Source organism: Mobula birostris, chromosome 25 (assembly GCF_030028105.1).
Source record: "Mobula birostris isolate sMobBir1 chromosome 25, sMobBir1.hap1, whole genome shotgun sequence".
Taxonomy (NCBI): domain Eukaryota; kingdom Metazoa; phylum Chordata; class Chondrichthyes; order Myliobatiformes; family Myliobatidae; genus Mobula; species Mobula birostris.
In genome coordinates this window covers 54,757,903-54,780,149 of record NC_092394.1, presented here as the reverse complement: position 1 = coordinate 54,780,149, position 22,247 = coordinate 54,757,903, and the positions used below count along the sequence as shown (strand labels likewise).

The 22,247-nt window shown below is 46.1% G+C and overlaps 1 protein-coding gene across 10 annotated transcripts in view; it reads left to right on the top strand.

Moving 5' to 3' along the window:
- The window catches only part of LOC140187550 (SH2B adapter protein 2), a 176,108-nt gene that overhangs the window by 48,814 nt on the left and 105,047 nt on the right, over nucleotides 1-22,247 (top strand). For all 10 annotated transcript variants that reach the window (XM_072242945.1, XM_072242947.1, XM_072242941.1 and 7 more), the window contains exons 3-4: nucleotides 196-1,062; nucleotides 18,933-19,034. In XM_072242945.1, the coding sequence (XP_072099046.1) occupies nucleotides 223-1,062; nucleotides 18,933-19,034 (942 nt within the window). In that variant the 5' untranslated portion in view covers nucleotides 196-222. The remainder of the gene's footprint in view (nucleotides 1-195; nucleotides 1,063-18,932; nucleotides 19,035-22,247) is intronic.

The following is a 22,247-nucleotide window of genomic DNA, read 5'->3' as shown; positions in this document are numbered from 1 at the left end:
TATGATGAATTGAACAACATATTTGTAAGAACTGTGAAGGCAGAATGGGGCCGTATGTTTCCTTTGATTCCAGAGCAGTGGCTGAGTGTTACAATTATTCATGACCAGGGCATACATTTGGTTGATGTTTCTGGATGCTGGCTCTGACTGTTGGCCACAGAAGTAACAAAGTCTCTCTCCCTGCTTCTTGTGCAGCCTCATTGGGACACCAGTGAATTAGCCATGAATGGTGATTCTGGAAATCAGGATTCATTACAAGATGTTCCAGACTGGAAGGAATTTTGTGAAGTCCAGGCACGTGCTGCTGCATCTGATTTCGCTCAGAAATTCCGGGTATTTATAAGTGAAAATCCTCATTATGAATGCTCTGGAATAGAAGCCAGTTTCTCTCAACACTTTGCTTTCCATTTTGTGGAGTACTTTGCACGAGAGGTGAATGGGTCATATCTCTCAGACTCTACAGCCAGGTGCAGCGTCGCTCCGTTCTCCGACATTCAGAGCTGCCAGCTCTCGTCCAGGGAAGGAGTCCTCCAGAGGAAAGCCGACTCCTGTTCTCTCACAAGAGGAGAGAACATGTCAAACTCCAGCAGGTACCCAAGACATCAGCAAGTCTGCAACGTGTCCAGTTTGGGTCATTCTCGGAGCTCAGAGGATGTGTCGTTCAGTGCTTCTGCCAGACCTAAATTTAAGAAAGGATTTTCTTTGCGGAATATGAGTATGTGTATGGTTGATGGGATGAAGGAGATGTTGCAGTGGAGGTCCTCGGCTGAACCTCTGCTGGGTGCGAAGCCTGAAGGAGAGGAAGATTCCTCAGGGAATAGACTTGAAACTGAAGCCCACGACAGATGGAGCCAGAAGCTTGAGCGATTGCGCTTAACAAAACTGTCCTCCACCAGGGTCGAGCTGCAGGACATCCAGAGGGAAGGAATGCTGAGGTACATGTTGGTTGATGACTCCAACAGTTTGAGCAGCTTACAGTGGCAGAAGTGCCGGGTGTTGCTACGGAAAGCCGTGGGAATCGAGGAAGAGAGGTTCATTCTGGAATTTTACGTCCCACCAAAGGTGAGAATGCAGTAATGGTGTTGGAAACCTGTGTCTGTGACAAAAGTACGACCTTGCCTTGGTACCACTGACTTTAAGAGGCAGACTGCAAAGACAAAGTTGAGTAAAGTTTGCATCCCATTGGGTGCATAAGATTGATACTAGATTTGCTGTTGTATTGATAAAGGGCTCAGTGAAGAAGTTTCCTCTAGTGGGGAGTCTGGAGAAGTACAGGAGTTGTCCCTTTAGTTGGATGCCATGGTAGTGATCACGGTGGAATGGAGAGTAAAGATGGAACTGCAGCTTGAACCAGCAGGTACCATGCATTAATTATTGAAGGACAACAGCAGATACTTGGGCTGGATTTGAAGGGATGTAGAGTGAATGTGGTAGATGGTGTCAATCTCATGAAACGGAGGTACATACTTCAAGGCCTTCTGATTCCTGTTTCAAGTTGCTCAGCGCTAGTTCATGTTGAGTTATTAGTTTGGACGTAACTTGAAATATACAGCCTAATGTTCTAGGATAGAAGTGAGCCACATGCCAGGGTTAGCAGAATATGTTCTGAGATGGGGAAATAGGTTCATTGTTGAGGGAAGCTTTATTTTGTTCAGTGATTGGTGTCCAGTCCGACTTCTTTACATGGTAGGGTAGTGGTTAGGGCTGAGAAGGAAGCAGCTTCCACATTGACGGAGACTCCCATTGGATCAGAGGAGGGGCATCACGATGTATCACTGTGACTCCAGTGATAACCAGGCTGATATTAAATCCTAACCACCACCTGGTTACAGCACTAAATACGGCCATTTGGCCAGTTGAGCCAATGCTGACTGTTTGTAAGAACGCCCAGCTGGTCACACTGTCCTGTCTTCGCAATCAGCCCCAGCTCTTCCATGGGTTGTGACAGGATTCTGTCCTGTGAGCCTGAGGATGCCTGTATTTCTGTAGTAGCCAGCAAATTCATCCTACAGGTCTCCAAAAAAACCTCATACTTACGTACAGGCTGTACAGATGATGGGTGTTTGAAACTGAGGGAGGTCCTGTACTCATCCTGCTCCCTTTTGAACTCAACAACAGAATCTGCCATCTCTAATGCCTGAAGTCCACGCCAAACCCTTGTACTCACTGTCATTTTAAAAATAGGTTTCCCTCATGTATTTTCCCAGCATTCCATATTTGTTTGTCTGTGATACTTCCTCCAGTGGAATGGGCTGTCACCATACTGATAATCTTCTTGATGTCAAATCCCCTTACAACTTCCTCTGTTCCCAGGGGAACAGCCACAGCTTCCCTCATCCATCTGCACTGCTGAAGTTGATCATCCCTGGAATCCCTTTGGTTAATACTTCTCCACCCTATCCAAAGCCATCACGTCTTTCCCACCACTTGTGGCTCCAGTTGTGGCCAATCCAGCACGAAAGACTCATTACCACTTCCTTGCTCTTAAGCTCTGAACCTTTATTTGTTTATAAAACCCAGGATCCTGCACTTTAATCACTATCTCAACCTGTCCTGTCACTTACAGTTCAGTGTGCACCATGTACCCCAGACCTCCTTGTTCTTGCGGACATTTTAGAATTTGTCTCTTCTCGTCCTTCTTACCAAAATATAATACTTCAAATTCTCAGTATTATGTTTCATCTGCCATCAGTCACCTCTCCATTCACCTGTCCACATCTCCTTCAAGTTTGCTCTTTTCCACACTCCAAGCTTTGTGTCACCTGCAAATGTGAAAACAGTTCCTGTATGGCCATGTCTAATCATGGATCTATTTTCAGAAGGGCTGCAGACATGGAACATGGAGCACGTAAGCAGGTCCTTCAGCCCACAATATCTGTGTCAAGTTAATTGAAATCTCTTCTTCTGTACATGACCCATATCCCTCCGTCCCTGCATATTCACGTATGTATCTGAAAGCCTCTTGAACAATGTATTGTAATCCTGGGGATCTTCACTATGCACCCATGCTTAGTCCCAAACACAGTTGTTACTGATTCTTGTTACTTCCTAACATGGACCATAACGTTTCAATGAAGCTACTACAATAACTGCGGTAGTGTGAAAGATGGGTAGTAAAACCAAAATATGACATATTTGGGGTTAATGCAGTTTTTATCTTCTGAGATTCAAATACATCTTCAGCACTTACAGCCTGTTGCGGGGTCCCTGGGGCACAATCTGAACAGCAGGAGCAGCCTCCAGTTTATGCTGTGAGATTACACCGTGCCCAATGGGCCCCCGCTCCCAAGCACTGGTGCCCTCCTTCCCCGTTTCCTTCCAAACAACAGCCCTTCCCTGCGTGCATATCCATGTGCACAGAGCCCATTTAGCTCTCCTCACATTCTCACCCACTCTACGTCTTCTACACCTTCCCCGCACTAGAGAGCAGTTGCAATGGTCAGTGACCAGCACACTTTGGGATACCAGAGGAAACCCACCAGGTGTTGAGTGACTAGACCACTTTGGTGCAAGGCAGGTCATGTTGAAAAAACTTGATTGAGTCTTTTGACAGGGTGACGAGAGAGATTGATGAAGTTAGGGCAGTGGAGGTTGTCTGCATGGATTTTAGTAAGGCATTTGACAAAGACCCTCATGGGAGGTTAATCCAGAAGATTAAAATACATGGGGTTCGCGGCAAATTGGCTGTTTGAATTCAGAACTGGCTTGCATATAGAAGATAGGGGATCGTGGTTGAAGAGACATTCGAACTGTGGACTGTAATTAGTGATGTTCCCAGGGATCTGTTCTGGGACCTCTGCTGTTTGTGATGTACATAAATGACCTGGATGAAAATGTAGACGGGTGGATTAGTAAATTTGCAGTTGATATCAAGATTGGTGGAGTTGTGGACTGGCAAAGAATATAGCATGATACAGATCAGTTGCAGATATGAGCAGAGAAATGGTAGATAGAGTTTAACCAAGATAAATATAAGAGTTGCACTTTGGTAGGGTAAATGTAAGGAGACAGTACACTGTTAAGGGCAAGACCATTGTAGGTCAATAAGGTGGTTAAGAAGGCTTATGCAATGCTTGCTATTATTAGTCAAAAGTCAAGAGGTTATGTTGCAACTTTATAAAACTCTGGTTAGGCCAGATCTGGAGTATTGCAAGTAGTTCTGGTTGTCCCACTATAGGAAGGACGTTGAGGCTTTGGAGAGGGTGCAGAAGACATTTACTAGGGTGATGCCTGGTTTACAGGGCATGTGCTCTCATGAGAGGCCGGACAAACCTGGGTTGCTTTCTCTGGAGCGGCAGAGGCTGAGGGGAGATCTGATAGAGGTTTGTAACATTATGAGAGGCAGAGATAGAGGAGACAGGGAGTATCTTTCTCCCAGGGCAGAACTGTCTAATACCAGAGGGCAGACATTGAAGGTGAGAGGGGGCAGGTTCGAAGGGGATGTGAGGGGTAAGTTTTTACTCAGAGGGTGGTAGATGCCTGGAATGCGCTGCCTGATATGGTAGTAGAGGCAAATTCATTAGAGACTTTTAAGTGATGTTTAGATAGGCACATGAATGTAATGAAGATAGAGGACTATGGACATTGTTTAGGTAGGAGGGGTTAGTTTTATCTGGCTCGGCACAACATTGTGGGCCAAGGGGCCTGTTCCTGTGCTGCGCTCTTCATGTTGACTGGGAGAGCAGAGTGATCTGACCAGCTGGAGCAGTGAGGCAGTCACCCACAGCTTAACCCAGGGAGCTGTGTCACAGGACCCACGTTCAGACCCTGCTACTGATGGTTCAGGGGATTCACCAGCAGCATTCTTGGACCTCCCACCTGGGAACTGAGAGGTGGGCCCTTCTGGCGCTGTGCTAACGTTAAGTGGACACAAAGCTGAAAAAATGCTGGAAGTATTTGGCAAGTCAGTCAAAATGCAGGGAGAGCAGAGCAGTTGCTGATTTGTTTTGATTTCTCAACAAAGCACCAAGTGCCAGAGGGAGCAGAGAGTGAAGAAATTTGTCTTCCGAGAGAACGTGTGCTAGGAGACACAGGCAGACCTACAGACACGCTTGTGACCGCAGGTTTCCCACCTCCATCCCTGCTTCAGAGCCGGAGGTAGAGGTCTCAGCTTGTCAGGATCGAAGACGTGGTGAGGTCCGTGTAGTAACTGATGGTTTCCGGGAAACAGCTGCGAGGCCACAAAAATCGCAAACAGTCCATCCATCCCTCAATGCTTCACCATTCAATGCAATCAAAGCTGATCCATGATTCCCCCTCCACTTTCCAGAACCTTCACATCCCCACTGATAGAAATCAAACTCAACCTTAAGTATCTTCGAGGACTCCTCTCTACAGTTGTCCATTCCATAGGGCCTTAACCCGATGAGACCTTTACCTCAGCTCTAAATTGGTGCCCCGTCTGGTTCTGGAATTCCCATGACTGGACCCTATCCTCTGCTACTGATTCCTGCAGCTTCTCTGCATTCTAACACGGCTCTGTTGTTTTATACAAGTTTTCCTACATTTTACTCTCCATTTGCCAGTATTTTCTCCACTCCCCAGATGTTGCATCCTCCACTCAGCTGGTGTTCCCACTTATTCTTGTGTTGTCTAAAAATCTGGTGACTGCACACTAGCCTCTCCAAGTCATTAATATTTTGTAAAGCTCTGCAGTCTCAGCATTGGTCCCTCTGGTAGCTTCCTGATGATAGGTGGTAAACTTGGGAATGTCCCACTTGCTTCCTGCTAGTTGGACAAACCTCTCTCCCTGACTTCAGCACAGTGGGTTCTTGTTACTTATCCTAGTTGAATGCCTCTGAGTGTTCAGATATGCAGCCTATTGTGACAATAAACCTAATTCTGATTCTGTAAATAGAGAAATTAATGCGGAGCAGGAGGTCCCCTAGCCCCTGCAGCCTTCCCACCATTCAGCAGTTTCATTAATTATTGTAACCACAGGTCTACATTCCCCTCTACTATGATATAAAGATGCACAACGTCCACTTGGTTAACAGGTAAGAGAGTGCAGAGTTTTGAGATGCAGAGTGGTCTGGGGATCCCAGTGCATGATTCACAGAAGACTGACATGCCCAAAATGTGTGGGGGAGCAGAGGGATCTGGGGGTACGTGTCCACGGGTACATGCGATGTAATGATGCAGCTTTATAAAACTCTGGTTAGGCCACACTTGGAGCACTGTGTCCAGTTCTGGTCACCTCACTATAGGAAGGATATGGAAGCATTGGAAAGGGTACAGAGGAGATTTACCAGGATGCTGCCTGGTTTAGAGACTATGGATTATGATCAGAGATTAAGGGAGCTAGGGCTTTACTCTTTGGAGAGAAGGAGGCTGAGAGGAGACATGATAGAGGTATACAAGATATTAAGAGGAATAGATAGAGTGGATAGCCAGCGCCTCTTCCCCAGGGCACCAAGAGGACATAGCTTTAAGGTAAGGGGTCGGAAGTTCAAGGGGGATATCAGAGGAAGGTTTTTTACTCAGAGAGTGATTGGTGCGTGGAATGCACTGCCCGAGTCAGTGGTGGAGGCAGATACACTAGTGAAATTTAAGGGACTACTAGACAGGTATATGGAGGAATTTAAGGTGGGGGATTATATGGAAGGCAGGGTTTGAGGGTCGGCACAACATTGTGGGCTGAAGGTCCTGTACTGTGCTGTACTATTCTATGTTCTATGTTAACTGCAAGTAAAGGCAGTTTCCAAAGCACTCTTAACGAGGCCGAGGTCTCCAACAAGGCAGAGATTTACTCCCAGGGTGTGGGCTAATGGAGAGAGACCAAAAGTTACAATTAGTTAAACTACCATTATTACATAGCTTAGTGGAATTTGACTGAAGGAACTGCTTGGTTAATGTCCAGCACTTTCGATGTGATGTTTTCCATTCTCCTGTCACCAGTTAGCAGCAACCTTAAAGGAGCGCCCCCAAACTTTGGAAGTGGCAGCCTTACTGTCATTATGGAAGACGTGCTGCCTCAGGGACTGGCTCATCAGTGTATTTCCTGTACTGAAATCCAAATGCGGTACTCAGAAATCCCACGCAATGAAATCATTCAAACAAATTACTGGACCTTTCCTCAAGCAGTACATCAAAATTGAGAATCTGTCAAATCAGTGTCACTCAGCACACTAACAGGTCCTTTGACCCACCACATCCATGCTAACCATCAACCACCCATCAATATCAGTCCTACTCACCACCACAACACGCTGGAGGAACTCAGCAGGTCAGACAGCATCCGTGGAAACGATCAGTCAATGTTTCGGGCCGGAACGCTTCATCAGGACTGTAGAGGGAAGGGGCAGAGACCCTATAAAGAAAGTGGGGGGAGAGTGGGAAAGAGAAGGCTGGTAGGTTCCAGGGGAAAGATAAAGGGGTGGGGGAGGGGAAGCAGGGAGGTGATAGGCAGGAAAGGTGAAGAAGGAATAGGGGAAAACACAATGGCTAGTAGAAGGAGGCAGAACCATGAGGGAGGTAGTAGGCAGCTAGGCGAGGGGGCAGAATGAAATAGGGATAGAGGAAGGGAGGGGGAGGGAATTACCGGAAGTTGGGGAATTCTATATTCATACCAAGGGGCTGGAGACTACCCAGACGGTATATGAGGTGTTGTTCCTCCAGCCTGAGTTTAGCCTCATCATGGCAGTAGAGGAGGCCATGTATGGACATATCCGAATGGGAATGTGAAGCAGAGTTGAAGCGGGTGGCAACCAGGAGATCCTGCCTGTCGTGGCGGACGGAGCGGAGGTGCTCGACGAAGCGGTCCCCCAATCTGCGTCGGGTTTCACCGATGTAGAGGAGGCCGCACCGGGAGCACCGGATGCAATAGGTGACCCCAACAGACTCACAATTGAAGTGTTGCCTCACCTGGAAGGACTGTTTGAGGCCCTGAATGGTGGCAAGAGAGGAGGTGTAGGGACAGGTGTAGCACTTAACGCTTACAGGGATAAGTGCTGGGTGGGAGATCCGTGGGGAGGGACGTGTTCCCTCCGCGACTCCCTGGGACATGTTCGGCATGACTTTGTGGGCCGAAGGCCTGTAATGTGCTGTAGGTTTTCTCTGTTTTCTTTGTTCTACTAAGATATGTTCCATTGAGGCAGGGAAAGGATATTAGGGTTAAAGGACCATGGTGTACAAAGCATGGCTTTGTCAAGGGCAGGTCGTGCCTTACGAGCCTGATTGAATTTTTTGAGAATGTGACTAAACATACGGATGAAGGTAGAGCCGTAGATGTAGTGTATATGGTTTTAGCAAGGCATTTGATAAGGTACCCCATACATGAGAAAGTAAGGAGGCTGGGATCCAAGGGGACATTGCTTTGTAGATCCAGAACTGGCTTGCCCACAGAAGGCAAAGAGTGGTTGTAGACGGGTCATATTCTGCATGGAGGCCGGTGACCAGTGGTGTGCCTCAGGGATCTGTTCTGGGACCCCTGCTGTTTGTGATTTTTGTAAATGACCTGGGTGAGGAAGTGGAGAGATGGGTTAGTAAATTTGCTGATAACACAAAGGTTGGGGGTGTTGTGGATAGTGTGGAGGGCTGTCAGACGTTACAACAGGACATTGATAGGATGCAAAACTGGGCTGAGAAGTGGCAGATGGAGTTCAACCCAAGTAAGTGTGAGGGGGTTCATTTTGGTAGATCAAATGTGATGGCAGAATATAGTGTTAATGGTAAGACTCTTGGCAGCATGGAGGATCAGAGGGATCTTGTGGTCTGAGTCCATAGGACTCTCAAAGCAGCTGCGCAGGTTGACTCTGTGGTTAAGGAGGCATATGGTGCATTGGCCTTCATCAATCGTGGGATCAAGTTTAAGAGCTGAGAGGTAATGTTGCAGCTATATAGGACCCTGGTCAGACCCCACTTGGAGTACTGTGCTCAATTCTGGTCACCTCACTACAGGAAGGATGTGGAAACTATAGAAATGGTGCAGAGGAGATTTACAAGGATGTTGCCTGGATTGGGGAGCATGCCTTATGAGAATAGGTTGAGTGAACTCGACCCTTTAACCCTGGAGTGATGGAGGATGAGAGGGGTGACCTGATAGAGGTGTACAAAATAATGAGAAGCATTGATAGTCAGAGGCTTCTTCCCAGGGCTGAAATGGCTAACACAAGAGGGCACAGTTTTAAGGTGCTTGGAAGTAGGTACAGAGGAGATGTCAGGGATAAGTTTTTTACGCAGAGAGTGGCGAGTACGTGGAATGGGCTGCTGGCGACAGTGGTGGAGGCAGAAACAATAGGGTCTTTTAAGAGACTCCTGGATGGCTACATGGAGCTTAGAAAAATAGAGGGCTGTGGGTAAGCCTTGGTAGTTCTAAGGTAAGGACATGTTTGGCGCAGCTTTGAGGGCCGAAGGGCCTGTATTGTGCTGTATGTTTCTAATTGTGGGGATGACTTACAGCGGACTGAAATGCTTGAGCATATAGACATTAAGAAAGAGGATGTGCTGGCGCCTTTGAAAAACATTAAATTAGATTAGTTACCGGGACCGGATGAGATATACCCCAGGCTACTGTGGGAAGCAAGGGAGGAGATTGCTGAGCCTCTTGCGATGATCTTTGTGTCATCAATATAGACAGGAGAAGTAACAGAGGATTGGAAGGTTGCAAATGTTGTTCCCTTGTTCGAGAAAGGGAGTAGAGATAACCAAGGAAATTATAGACCCGTGAGTCTGACTTCAGTGGTGGGCAAATTGTTGGAGAAGATCCTGAGAGGCAGGATTTATGGGCATTTGGAGAGATATAACCTAATTAGGGATCGTCAGCATGGCTTTGTCAAGGGCAGGTTGTGTCTTATGAGCCTGATTGAATTCTTTGAGGATGTAACAAAACACATTGATGAAGGGAGAGCACTGGATGGAGTATATGAATTTCAGTAAGGCATTTGATAAGGATCCACATGCAAGGCTCCTTCAGAAAGTATGGAGGCATTGCATTGCTGATGCAGAATTGGCTTGCCCATGGAAGGCAAAGGGTTTTTGTAGATATTTCATATTCTGCATGGAGGTCAGTGACCGGTGGTGTTCGGCAGGGATCTGTTCTGGGACCCCTCATCTTTGTAATTGTTATAAATGATCTGGATGAGGAAGTGGAGGGATGGGTTAGTAAATTTGCTGATGACACAAAGGTTAGGAGTGTTGTGGATAGTCTGGAGGGTTGTCAGAGGTTACAGCAGGACATCAATAGGATGCAGAACTGGGCTGAGAAGTGGCAGATGGAGTTCAACCCAGATAAGTGTGAAGTGGTTCATTTTGGTAGGTCCAGTTTGAAGACAGAATATAATATAAATGGTAAGACTATTGGCAGTGTGCAAGATCTGAGAGATCTTGGGGTCTGTGTCATAGGACACTCAAAGCTGCTGCATAGTTGACAATGTTGTTAAGAAGGCATATAGTCATCAACCGTGGGATTAAGTTCAAGAGCCGTGAGGTAATTTTACAACTATATAACACCTTGGTCGGAGTGGTGAGTAATGCGTTCAGTTCTGGTCACCTCACTACAGGAAGGATGTGGATACTATAGAGAGAGTGCAGAGGAGATTTACAAGGATATTGCCTTGATTGGAGGGTGTACCTTATGAGAATGGGTTGAGCAGAATTGGCCTTTTCTTCTTGGAGTGACAGAGGATGAGAGGTGACCTGATAGAGGTGTATAAGATGGAGGGGCATTGATCATGTGGATAGCCAGAGGCTTTTTCCCAGGGCTGAAATGGCTAACACGATTGGGCATAGTTTTAAGGTGCTTGGAAAAAGGTACCAAGGGGATGTCAGGGGTAAGTTTTTCCACACACAGAGTGGTGAGTGTGTGGAATGCTCTGTCGGCAGTGGTGGTGGAAGTGGATACAATAGGCCTTTTTAAGAGCCTCTTAGGTAGGTACATGGAGCTTAGAAATATAGAGGGCTATGTGGTAGGGAAATTCTAGGCAGTTTCTAGAGTATGTTACATGGTCAGCACAACATTGTGGGTGGAAGGGCCTGTAATGTGCTGTATATCTTTAGGTTCTTACTGGGTTGAGGACTCATCTGGATGTTACTTCAACATTGAGAGAGACTCTGCCTCCGCCACACCCTCTAGCAATGAGTTACAGAATCAAAGTTTGAGAACATCTCAAGTTTGCCTAACCTCTCCTTATAACTCGTTCATTCTTATCCAGACAACATACTGGTAAACCTCTTCTGTACCCTCTCCATAACATCCACATTCTTCCTATAATGGTGTAACCAGAAGTAAGTGCTATACTCCGAAATCATTGATATAGATGACATGCAACAAAAGACCCAGTACCAGTCCCTGTTGCATACCACTAGTCACAGGCCTCCAGTCAGAGAGGCAATCCTCTATTGCCGCTCTCCAGCTTCTCCCACAAAGGCATTGTCTAATCCAATTTACTGCCTCTTCCTGAATGTCGAGCAACTGAGCCTTCTTGACCAGCCTCCAATGCGGGACCTTGGCAAATGCCTTACTAAAGTCCACGTGGACAACATCCACTGCCTTATCTTCATCCACTTTCCTGCTAACATCCTCAGAAAACTATAAGGTTGGTTACACACACAGCCATGTTGACTTTCATCAGTACAAATACTTTCATATCTGCTCCCTTTGGATACCTTCCAGTAGCTTTCCCACAAATGATGTCAGACTCAGCCGACCTATAATTTCTTGGTTTCTGTTTAGAGCCTTTTTTGAACAGATGGACAACATTGGCTATCCTCCAATCCTCTGGTACCTCTTGTGTCACTAAAGATGTTTTAAATATCTCTACTAGGGCCTGGTAATTTCTGCACTTGTCTCCTCTGTAATCTGTACTGGGTCCATGAAGTTGATGCCATATTGCCTCACTTCTAGTGAGTACAATCAAAGCCAATGGCCCACTGAAAAGATAAGTGTCTTTTCCTAAAGTTCTCATTAGTACTGATTTTGATTAACTTACCATATAGGAAGTTGCTTATGGGAACTTACTAGCAACTTAAAAAAATTAAATCCTTTAGAATTTTTAAAAGCATCTCTGATCAGGAGCATTTAAAGTGTTGAAAAACCTTTGACAAAAGAGGATTGTGAGCAGGGGTTGTGGTGCAGAGACTATGGGTTAATTGGATTCCTCCTGTGCTCCTGCCCCGTCCTTGCCATCTGCTTGAAAACCACAGGGAAACTGATTCATTCTCAGCTAGGGTGAATGAGGAACTGTTTTCTGGGGCTTCCAACTGGAAGAGGTAGACGTGGACACACCAGCTGTGCCAGCATTTGTTGTCCTACGCACTGAGTTTAGATCACTTCATTGATCAATCTGGAGGCGGGCCAGGATGGAAAGCTGCTTATTCTACCTGAACCACACACCAGAGGTGTCTAAAACTAGAAGGCATGTGTATGGGGTGGGGGTAAGTGGATTAGAATTAGAATTCATTCCTCCAGAGGGTGGTTGGAATTGGGAATGTACTGTATTGCCTGAAGGGGAGACAGAGGCAGAGATCTTCACAATGTTACCAAGACTCTAGACTTGTCAGTAAGGAAGAGAAGACCCACAGCAAAGTGCGGACAAATGGCTTAGTACAGATGGAACGAGAGTTCTGTTTTGTCCTACGTTACTTTTTCAATAATTGGGTAGTATTATGGGTCCAGTAACTAAGTGAAGGACAGAAAGAGGGATCCAACTCACTTCTCTCAGACCTTTGCATTTCTGCTCTAATCCAATTCCTGTTCCCAAACTTCTCTTGTGATCAGACGCTGGAGTCCAACGACCCTCTGCATAAAGGAAAAGCTGGTTACTACACACACCACTCGTTGAAGGAAAGGCAACAACTTCCATAAGCTTGCTTCCCTAACCCACTTCTGATTTTTGTTTCACACCTCTCTGTTGCCACAGAGTCATCCAGAACAGAAATGGCCAATTCAGCCGATCAAATTGCAATTCTCAGCAAGCCCTATTTGCCCGGCTTTGGTCCATATCCCGCCCCAGGGAAAATATTCCAAGCCAATCCTTGTAACTCAAGCTCTCGAGACCCTGCAACACTTTTGAGAATCCATTCTGCACTCTCTCTAGATTAATTACATCCTTCCTTTAGTATGCAACCAGAACTGTACACACTGCTCCAGATGCAGTCTCACCAATATCCTTTGCAGCTGTAACATGATGGCCCAACTCCTGCGCTGAATGCCCATCCAGTTTTGTCTTCTTCATGACCTTGTCTACCTTTATCACCATTTTCAAGAAACTACGTGAGGTGTCTGTACTCTACAGCCCAGGACCCTGCCATTCACCATGTAGGTCCTACCTAGGTTTAACTTCCCAAAATGTATCACTTTGTATTTGTCTAAGTGAAATTCCACCTGCCATTCCCTGGCCCACTGACCAGTTGGTCTAGACTCTATTGTATCTTTAGATAATACACACAAAGTGTTGGAGGAACTCAGCAGGACAGGTAGCATCTATGGAACATGGACATAGGCAGGAAGAGGGATGAGGTCCTGAAGTGCGAGTTTTGGGAACTAGGCAGAAGGCTGAAGAACAGGACCTCAAGGGTGGTGTTCTCAGGATTGCTACCAGTGCTACGTGATAGTGATGGTAAGAATTGGAGGAGATGGCAGTTGAATGCGTGGCTGAGGAGTTGGTGCAGGGGGCAGGGTTTTAGATTTTTGGATCATTGGGATCTCTTCTGGGGAAGGTGGGACCTGTACAGATTGGATGGGTTGCACCTGAACTCAAGGGGGAGCAATACCCTTGCAGGTAGGTTTGCTAGCATTGTTCTGGAGGGTTTAAACTAATTTGCAAGGGGGATGGGGCCCGGAGCGATAGAGCAGTGAAAGAAGTGCATGGAGTAAAGCCAGATCTAACATATAGAGAGGCTTTAAGGAAAGAGAAGCAGAATAAAGGGTGTAAAGGTAGGAAGTTAGAAGGGCTAAAGTGCATGTACCTCAATGCAAGAAGCATCAGGAACAAAGGTGATGAACTGAGAGCTTGGACACATACATGGAATTATGATGTAGTGGCCATTACAGAGACTTGGCTGGCACCAGGGCAGGAATGGATTCTCAATATTCCTGGATTTCAGTGCTTTAAAAGGGATTGGGGGGAGGGGAGGAGGGGTGGCATTACTGGTCAGGGATACTATTACAGCTACAGAAAGTGTGGGTAATGTAGCAGGATCCTCTTTTGAGTCAGTATGGGTGGAAGTCAGGAACAGGAAGGGAGCAGTTACTCTACTGGGGGTATTCTATAGCCCCCTGATAGCAGCAGAGATACCGAGGAGCAGATTCGAGGCAGATTTTGGAAGGGTGCAAAAATAACAGGGTTGTTATCATGGGTGACTTTAACTTCCCTAATATTGACTGGCACCTGATTAGTTCCAAAGGTTTGGACGGGACAGAGTTTGTTAAGTGTGTCCAGGACGGATTCCTGTCGCAGTATGTTGACAGGCCAACTCAGGGGAATGCCATACTAGATCTAGTACTAGGTAATGAACCGGGTCAGGTCACAGATCTCTCAGTGGGTGAGCATCTGGGGGACAGTGACCACCACTCCCTGGCCTTTAGCATTATCATGGAAAAGGATAGAATCAGAGAGGGCAGGAAAATTTTTAATTGGGGAAGGGCAAATTATGAGGCCATAAGGCTAGAACTTGCAGGCGTGAATTGGGATGATGTTTTTGCAGGGAAATGTACTAGGACATGTGGTCGATGTTCAGAGATCTCTTGCAGGATGTTAGGGATAAATTTGTCCCGGTGAGGAAGATAAAGAATGGTAGAGTGAAGGAACCATGGGTGACAAGTGAGGTGGAAAATCTAGTCAGGTGGAAGAAGGCATCATACGTGAGGTTTAGGAAGCAAGGATCAGATGGGTCTATTGAGGAATATAGGGTAGCAAGAAAGGAGCTTAAGAAGAGGCTGAGAAGAGCAAGAAGGGGGTATGAGAAGACCTTGGCGAGTAGGGTAAAGGAAAACCCCAAGGCATTCTTCAATTATATGAAGAACAAAAGGATGACAGGAGTGAAGGTAGGACCAATTAGAGATAAAGGTAGGAAGATGTGCCTATAGGCTGTGGAAGTGAGCGAGGTCCTCAATGGTTCAGTATTCACCAATGAGAGGGAACTTGATGACAGTGAGGACAATATGTTCTGGATTGATGTTCTGGAGCATGTTGATATTAAGGGAGAGGAGGTGTTGGAGTTGTTAAAATACATTAGCACAGATAAGTCCCCAGGGCCTGACAGAATATTCCCCAGGCTGCTCCACGAGGCAAGGGAAGAGATTGCTGAGCCTCTGGTTAGGATCTTTATGTCCTCGTTGTCCACGGGAATGGTACTGGAGGATTGGAGGGAGGCGAATGTTGTCCCCTTGTTCAAAAAAGGTAGTAGGGATAGTCTGGGTAATTATAGACCAGTGAGCCTTATGTCTGTGGTGGGAAAGCTGTTGGAAAAGATTCTTAGAGATAGGATCTATGGGCATTTAGAGAATCATGGTCTGACCAGGGACAGTCAGCATGGCTTTGTGAAGGGCAGATCGCGTCTAACAAGCCTGATAGAGTTCTTTGAGGAGGTGACCAGGCATATAGATGAGGGTAGTGCAGTGGATGTGATCTATATGGATTTTAGTAAGGCATTTGACAAGGTTCCACATGGTAGGCTTATTCAGAAAGTCAGAAGGCATGGGATCCAGGGAAGTTTGGCCAGGTGGATTCAGAATTGGCTTGCCTGCAGAAGGCAGAGGGTCGTGCTGGAGGGGGTACATTCAGATTGGAGGATTGTGACTAGTGGTGTCCCTCAAGGATTGGTTCTGGGACCCCTACTTTTCGTGATTTTTATTAACAACCTGAATGTGGGGTAGAAGGGTGGGTTGGCAAGTTTGCAGATGACACAAAGGTTGGTGGTGTTGTGGATAGTGCAGAGGATTGTCGAAGATTGCAGAGAGACATTGAGAGAATGCAGAAGTGGGCTGAAAAGTGGCAGATGGAGTTCAACCCGGAGAAGTGTGAGGTGTACACTTTGGAAGGACAAACTCCAAGGCAGAGTACAAAGTAAATGGCAGGATACTTGGTAGTGTGGAGGAGCAGAGGGATCTGGGGGTACATGTCCACAGATCCCTGAAAGTTGCCTCACAGGTAGATAGGGTAGTTAAGAAAGCTTATGGGGTGTTAGCTTTCATAAGTCGAGGGATAGAGTTTAAGAGTCACGAGGTAATGATGCAGCTCTATAAAACTCTGGTTAGGTCACACTTAGAGTACTGTGTCCAGTTCTGGTTGCCCCACTATAGGAAGGATGTGGAAGCATTGGAAAGGGTACAGAGGAGATTTACCAGGATGCTGCCTGGTTTAGAGAGTATGGATTATGATCAGAGATTAAGGGAGCTAGGGCTTTACTCTTTGGAGAGAAGGAGGCTGAGAGGAGACATGATAGAGGTATACAAGATATTAAGAGAAATAGATAGAGTGGATAGCCAGCGCCTCTTCCCCGGGGCACAACTGCTCAATACAAGGGGACATGGCTTTAAGGTAAGGGGTGGGAAGTTCAAGGGGGATATTAGAGGAAGGTTTTTTACTCAGAGGGTGGTTGGTGCGTGGAATGCACTGCCTGAGTCAGTGGTGGAGGCAGATACACCAGTGAAATTTAAGAGACTACTAGACAGGTACATGGAGGAATTTAAGGTGGGGGGTTACATGGTTGGCACAACAATGTGGGCCGAAGGGCCTGTACTGTGCTGTACTGTTCTATGTTCTGTGTTGTATGAACAGAATACAGTTGACATTTTGGGCCGAGACCCTTCGGCAGGACTGGAGAAAAAATGCTGAGGAGTAGATTTAAAAGGTGGTGGGAGGGGAGAGAGAAATACAAGGTGATAGGTGAAACCGGGAAGGGGAGGAATGAAGTAAAGAGCTGGGAGGTTGATTGGTGAAAGAGATACAGGGCTGGAGAAGGGTGAATCTGATAGAAGAGGACAGAAGGCCATGGAAGAAAGAAATGGAGGGAGGGGAATCCAGAGGCAGGCATTGATTGGTCAAGGAGATAAGGTAAGAGAGGGAAAAGGGGATGGGGAATGGTGAAGGAGAGGGGGGTGGGGCATTACCAGAAGTTGGAGAAATCGATGTTCATGCCATCAGGTTGGACGCTACCCAAATAGAATATAAGGTGTTGTTCTTCCAGCTTAAGTTTGGCCTCATCACGACAGTGATAGACATACGGGAATGGGAAGTGGAATTAAAATGGGTGGCAACTGGGAGATCCTGCTTTTTCTGGTGGACGGAACGTAGGTGATTTGTGAAGCAGTCTCCCAATCTACGCCGGGTCTCAATGATATACAGGAAGCCACACCGGGAGCACCAGACACAGTATATGACCCCAACAAATCTACTCCTCAGCTTTTTTTCTCCAGACCTGCGGAAGGGTCTCGCCCAAAGTGTCGACTGTACTCCTTTCCAAAGATGCTGCCTGGCCTGCTCAGTTCCTCCAGCATTTTGTGTGTGTTGCTTGGATTTCCAGCATCTGCAGATTTTTTTCGTCTGTGTTGGTATCTTTAGGTAACCTTCTTCACCATCCACAAATAGTTTTGGTGTCATACACAAACTTTGCAGTCACCTACGTTCTCATCCAAATCTTCAGTACATGTGACAGACAACAGAGCACTGACCTCTGCGGCACATCCCTCTGCTTCCTCTCTCTAATTCCTACCACTAAACTAACCATACCCAGCTGGGCAGTCACCCCGGATCCCTGTCATCTCTCTTCCAGGCCTGTCGGACTCATTTAAAGGCTCTTTCTGCTACACTGCTGAGTGAGCCTCATGTGCATTCACAGTTCGTGTGACATCCTCCATGAGGTAAGGTCCAGAGTTGAGCACTGGGGACCTGAAGTTCATCCATTTGTGTCCAATTTGTCTGATTTCCTTTTACAACATGCCATTTGAACTCCATGCAAAACAAGACTCTTGTTGTTGCAAGACGGTGGATGCAGTTAGCAGATCAGGCAGAGTCTGTGGAGAGAGGAACAGAGTTACTGTTTCAGGTCAGTAGCTTTTCATCAGAGCTGACCAGTTCAGTTACAGGCTTAGTAACCTGAAACATTCACTCTGTCCTCTCTCCATTTATGCTACCTTACCTGCTGTGTATTTCCAACATTTTCTTTTAACTTCAGTGTTTTGTGACTCGGCTCAGCAATATTTTTCTTCTCCCTCCTCTGTTCTCATTATTCCCACCTACTCACACAGTCACACATGCACACACTCCCACTCCCAGTCCGACTCACACACACAGCAGCTGCCATTAACAACCCGTCCCCATCGTCTCTCAGCCAGCACAGCACTTACACCTCTCAGTGCCTCATGGCTTGCTCCTTACCGCAAACATTCCCTTCATTCTCTCCAACCCTCCCATTCTGTTTGTCCGGCCTTCAGCTCATCCCTCCACAGGTGCTGCCCCACCTACTGTGGTCCTCCACAAAACGTTGGAGGAACTCAGCAAGTCAGGCAGCATCTATGGAGGGAAATCAACAGTAACATTTTGGACCAGGATCCCTGATGAAGGCACTTGGCCCAAAGTATCTAATGTTTGTTCCCCTCAATGACTTGTTGAGTTCCTGCAGTATTTTGAGTGTGTTTCTCAAGAATTCCAGCATCTGAAAATTACCTTACGTTTATAACATTGCACCAATTGATTGATGTTGCCTCTCCTCAGTCATAATTAAAAACCTTCACTTTCCACCTACTCTGAAAATGCCCATCTCCTGTGGACTGTGCCCATCCTTTTGGTGACCTATGAGGTCTGAACTTTGGTCCTGTGTATGTGATTGAAGTCTTGTGGTTGATGAGAATGTACCAAGGATGGGGAGCATCAGCAGGTAGACTTGGCCCTGCCTTCTCTTCCGGCTTACAGGGTTGTGAAGCTGTTATATAGTGGTTGACGGAACACTGCCTGACTGGTCTCCCACAATAACCTGTTGTGTTTTATTGGCAGTCAACAAAGTCACGAGTCAGCATCCCGCTCTCTACAATTGTGGAAGTGCGGACCACTATGCCACTGGAAATGCCGGACAGAGACAACACGTTTGTGCTGAAGGTGAGTGATGGGTGGTGGATCATGGCACTGCTGTTTGTTACCCACACCACAAAAGGAATAGGGGACGCTCTGAGATGGCGGGGGGGGGGTGCGTCCTCTCTGCGGCTGAGCTCAGTGGAAGACTCTGCCACATCAGCACTTCAAGAGCTGTGAGCACAGCTTCTGGCTGGCTTCATCCAGCATGCAGGGTGTGAGCTTCAGCTGGAGACTGTCCCACCCTCAGGAAACCAGGGAGTCCAGGAAGTCCACAGTACAAGCCCTCCACAAAACTCAGCTCTGACTTTGGGATGAAACAGGGCACCAGCCTCCATACTGTCCCATGGTGGGCCAGAACTCTCTCACCTTTGACATTGGTCTTTCACTGGGCCAAAGTCCCTTTGGTCTTTCGGAAAAGATGATGAATGTTCAAGTAGCAATGGGAGAAGTAAAAGATTAAGTGAGAGGGGGTAACAGGAAAGGAGAAAGCCAGGTAAACAAAGGAAAGACTGGGAGGGGCTGCAGGGTCAGGGAATCTGTGCTTATAAAGCCCAGCATCAGTCACTTTAACCACTAACTCAACATACCCTGTCACTTGCAGTTTAGTGTGCAACATGTGTCCAGATCTCACTGTTCTTGTGCACCTTTGAGAATGTGCCTCTTCTCATCCTTCCTATCAAAATGTAACACTTAACATTTTCAGTTTCCTTCTTTGCCTGCCCATTAATATGCTCCGTTCCTTGTCACGGTCCTCTACACCTCTAAATTTTGTATCCTCAGTAGATTGTACCTGTACAACCAAGCTCTAGTCTCAGTACTGAGCCCTGGCAATCCCCACTGTTCACTTCCTACAATCCAACAAACATCTTTTTATCTGTCAGCTTTGGTGTCACATGACCTGTTTCTGTATTGCTGCTGCCCACTGCCCTTGACCTTCAAACTTATTGAAAAGCATGCTACGTGGCATCAGTGAACATACTGAAAACACGAAATAAATTCAATAACATATTTTACAGTCCATCAGTCCATGCTGTTTCCTCTAATCAAGCCACACTTCTCCAAGTGAGACATGATTTTGGATACAAGAGTTTCTGCAGATGTTGGAAATCATGAGCATCACACACTAGGTGCTGGGGGATCTCAGCAGGTCACGTAGCATCAGTGGAGTGTGATAAACTTGTTGATGTTTCTGGCCGAAACCCTTCATCGGTACTGGAAAGGAAGGGGGCAGAAACCAGAATAAGAAGGTGGGGGAGGAACAGTGATAGGAGGAAGGTGACTGGGGGGGAAGGGGGTATGGAGCTGGGAGGGGATAGGTGTAAGAGGCAAAGGGCCAAAGAAGAAGCAGTCTGGTATGAGAGGACAGTGGACAATGAGAGAAGGAGGAGGGGACCAGAGAGAGGTGATGGGCAAGTGAGCTAAAAAGATGAAAGGATAACCAGAATGGGAAATGGAAAAAAGAGAAGAGAGTAGAGTGGAGTAACTACCAGAATTTGGTGTTCGTCCATCTGGTTGGTGGCTCCCAGATGGGATATGATGTGTTGCTCATCCAACCTGAGTTTGCCCTCATTGTTGTAGTAGAGGAGGCCTTGGACAGAAATGTCAGTATGTGAATGGCAAATCGAATTGAAGTCAAATTTAAATGGGTAGCCACTGGCAGATCCTGCCTTTTACGGCAGATAGAGCAAAGGTGCTTGATGAAGCAATCCCCCTATCTGCATCTGGTCTCACCAATATAGAGGAGGCTACTGTGGGAGCTCAGAGAAGAGAAAAGCATTTTTACAAGTGACAGGGTGAAAAACAGTAAAATAATTGTGAGAGTCAGTGGGTTAGTAAAAGCACTGATTCTTGTTACTCCTTTTGTCTGGAATTTCTCATCCTCCAAGGTTGAATAAACTGGTCCATAGTTACTTGGTTCATCCAGCACCTTCTCAGAGAGCAAGTTATCTCAATCACATTTCCGCTGAGTTTGTCCTGAGGGTATGTGACCTTTGTTTGATTAAATGACCACACCACTGGTAGGTGTTGTAGCATGGATGAAATCACTGGAGAGACAGAGTCACTGGTAGATACAAAGCAGCTTCTTTATTCGACACAACAAGCAGGTATCATACGGACAGAGACGCTTTCCGTAGAAAGGTCTGCTAGCTCAGTGTGGGCTGGATATTTATATGCTAAACACAAAGGCAATGGCTACTTAAATAGTTATAGACAATGCTTCCTATTGAAGCTACATATAAAATATCACACCATCCTTTCCTTCCGACGCCAACATGTCTGGGTTGGTATTCACAGCCTTTAGGAATGTAAGTTAAGTCTACGATACATTTATTTGGCATTTCCCGTGCTAACATAGAAGACAGTTAATATTTATAATGTATAGATAATACTGTGTTCAAAACTACAGCATCAGGTCAAACTACGGCGCCAGAAGCATCTGGTATTCACACCTTTTTAGGAGGTGCGTTGTTGTGGACTCAATCCACAGTACTTTGTCAAATAGAAGTCTGGTGGCCAAAGTCATTTAAGTGTAAACAAATCATCTACCCAAAAAAACTCATCTAACAGTAGAGAAGGCTATTTTTTCTCAATTCTGCATTAGATAATTTATGAATGAGTCGCCAGCTACTCGAGGCAGTATATGAAATGATCCAAGGTTTCCAGTTGAGTTATTAATAAATCTAGAGTTCCTATTTGGTGTTTATGAATGGATCCCCATCACTGAAGTGATTTATGAATGGAAGATACATCCCTGTGGACATTTTGAATAGATTCCAATCTCTTTTTTTATGGTAATTAATGAATGGATTCAAAATTACTTTAATTGATTTAATAGATTTTTGCATCTGATTTAAAAATTGGAACCCTGGCTTGTGATGTTGTCTTACAATTGAACCCATAGCTCCTAGTAAATAATTTGTGAATGGGATCACAGCCTCAATTAGTTAATTGATTTTATTGATTTCAGATGTCCCCATCAGTATGGAATGAAAAGTCCTGATGTTCTGTGAATGTGTCTAATTGGTTATTGTAAATGGCACAGAGAATGTGGAAGACTGGGTGAACCTGGAAGGAATTGAGGAGGATATAGGAAGAATAAAATGGGTTGGGTTGTGGAGGAATAATATGAATGGGTAGTAGGTGGTCCATGGGGAATCAGGTAGAAGACCCTGCCAAATATGCCTTGGTTTCGATACATATTCTTCTGCAATGGCATAGTCACTAGTGGGGATTGTC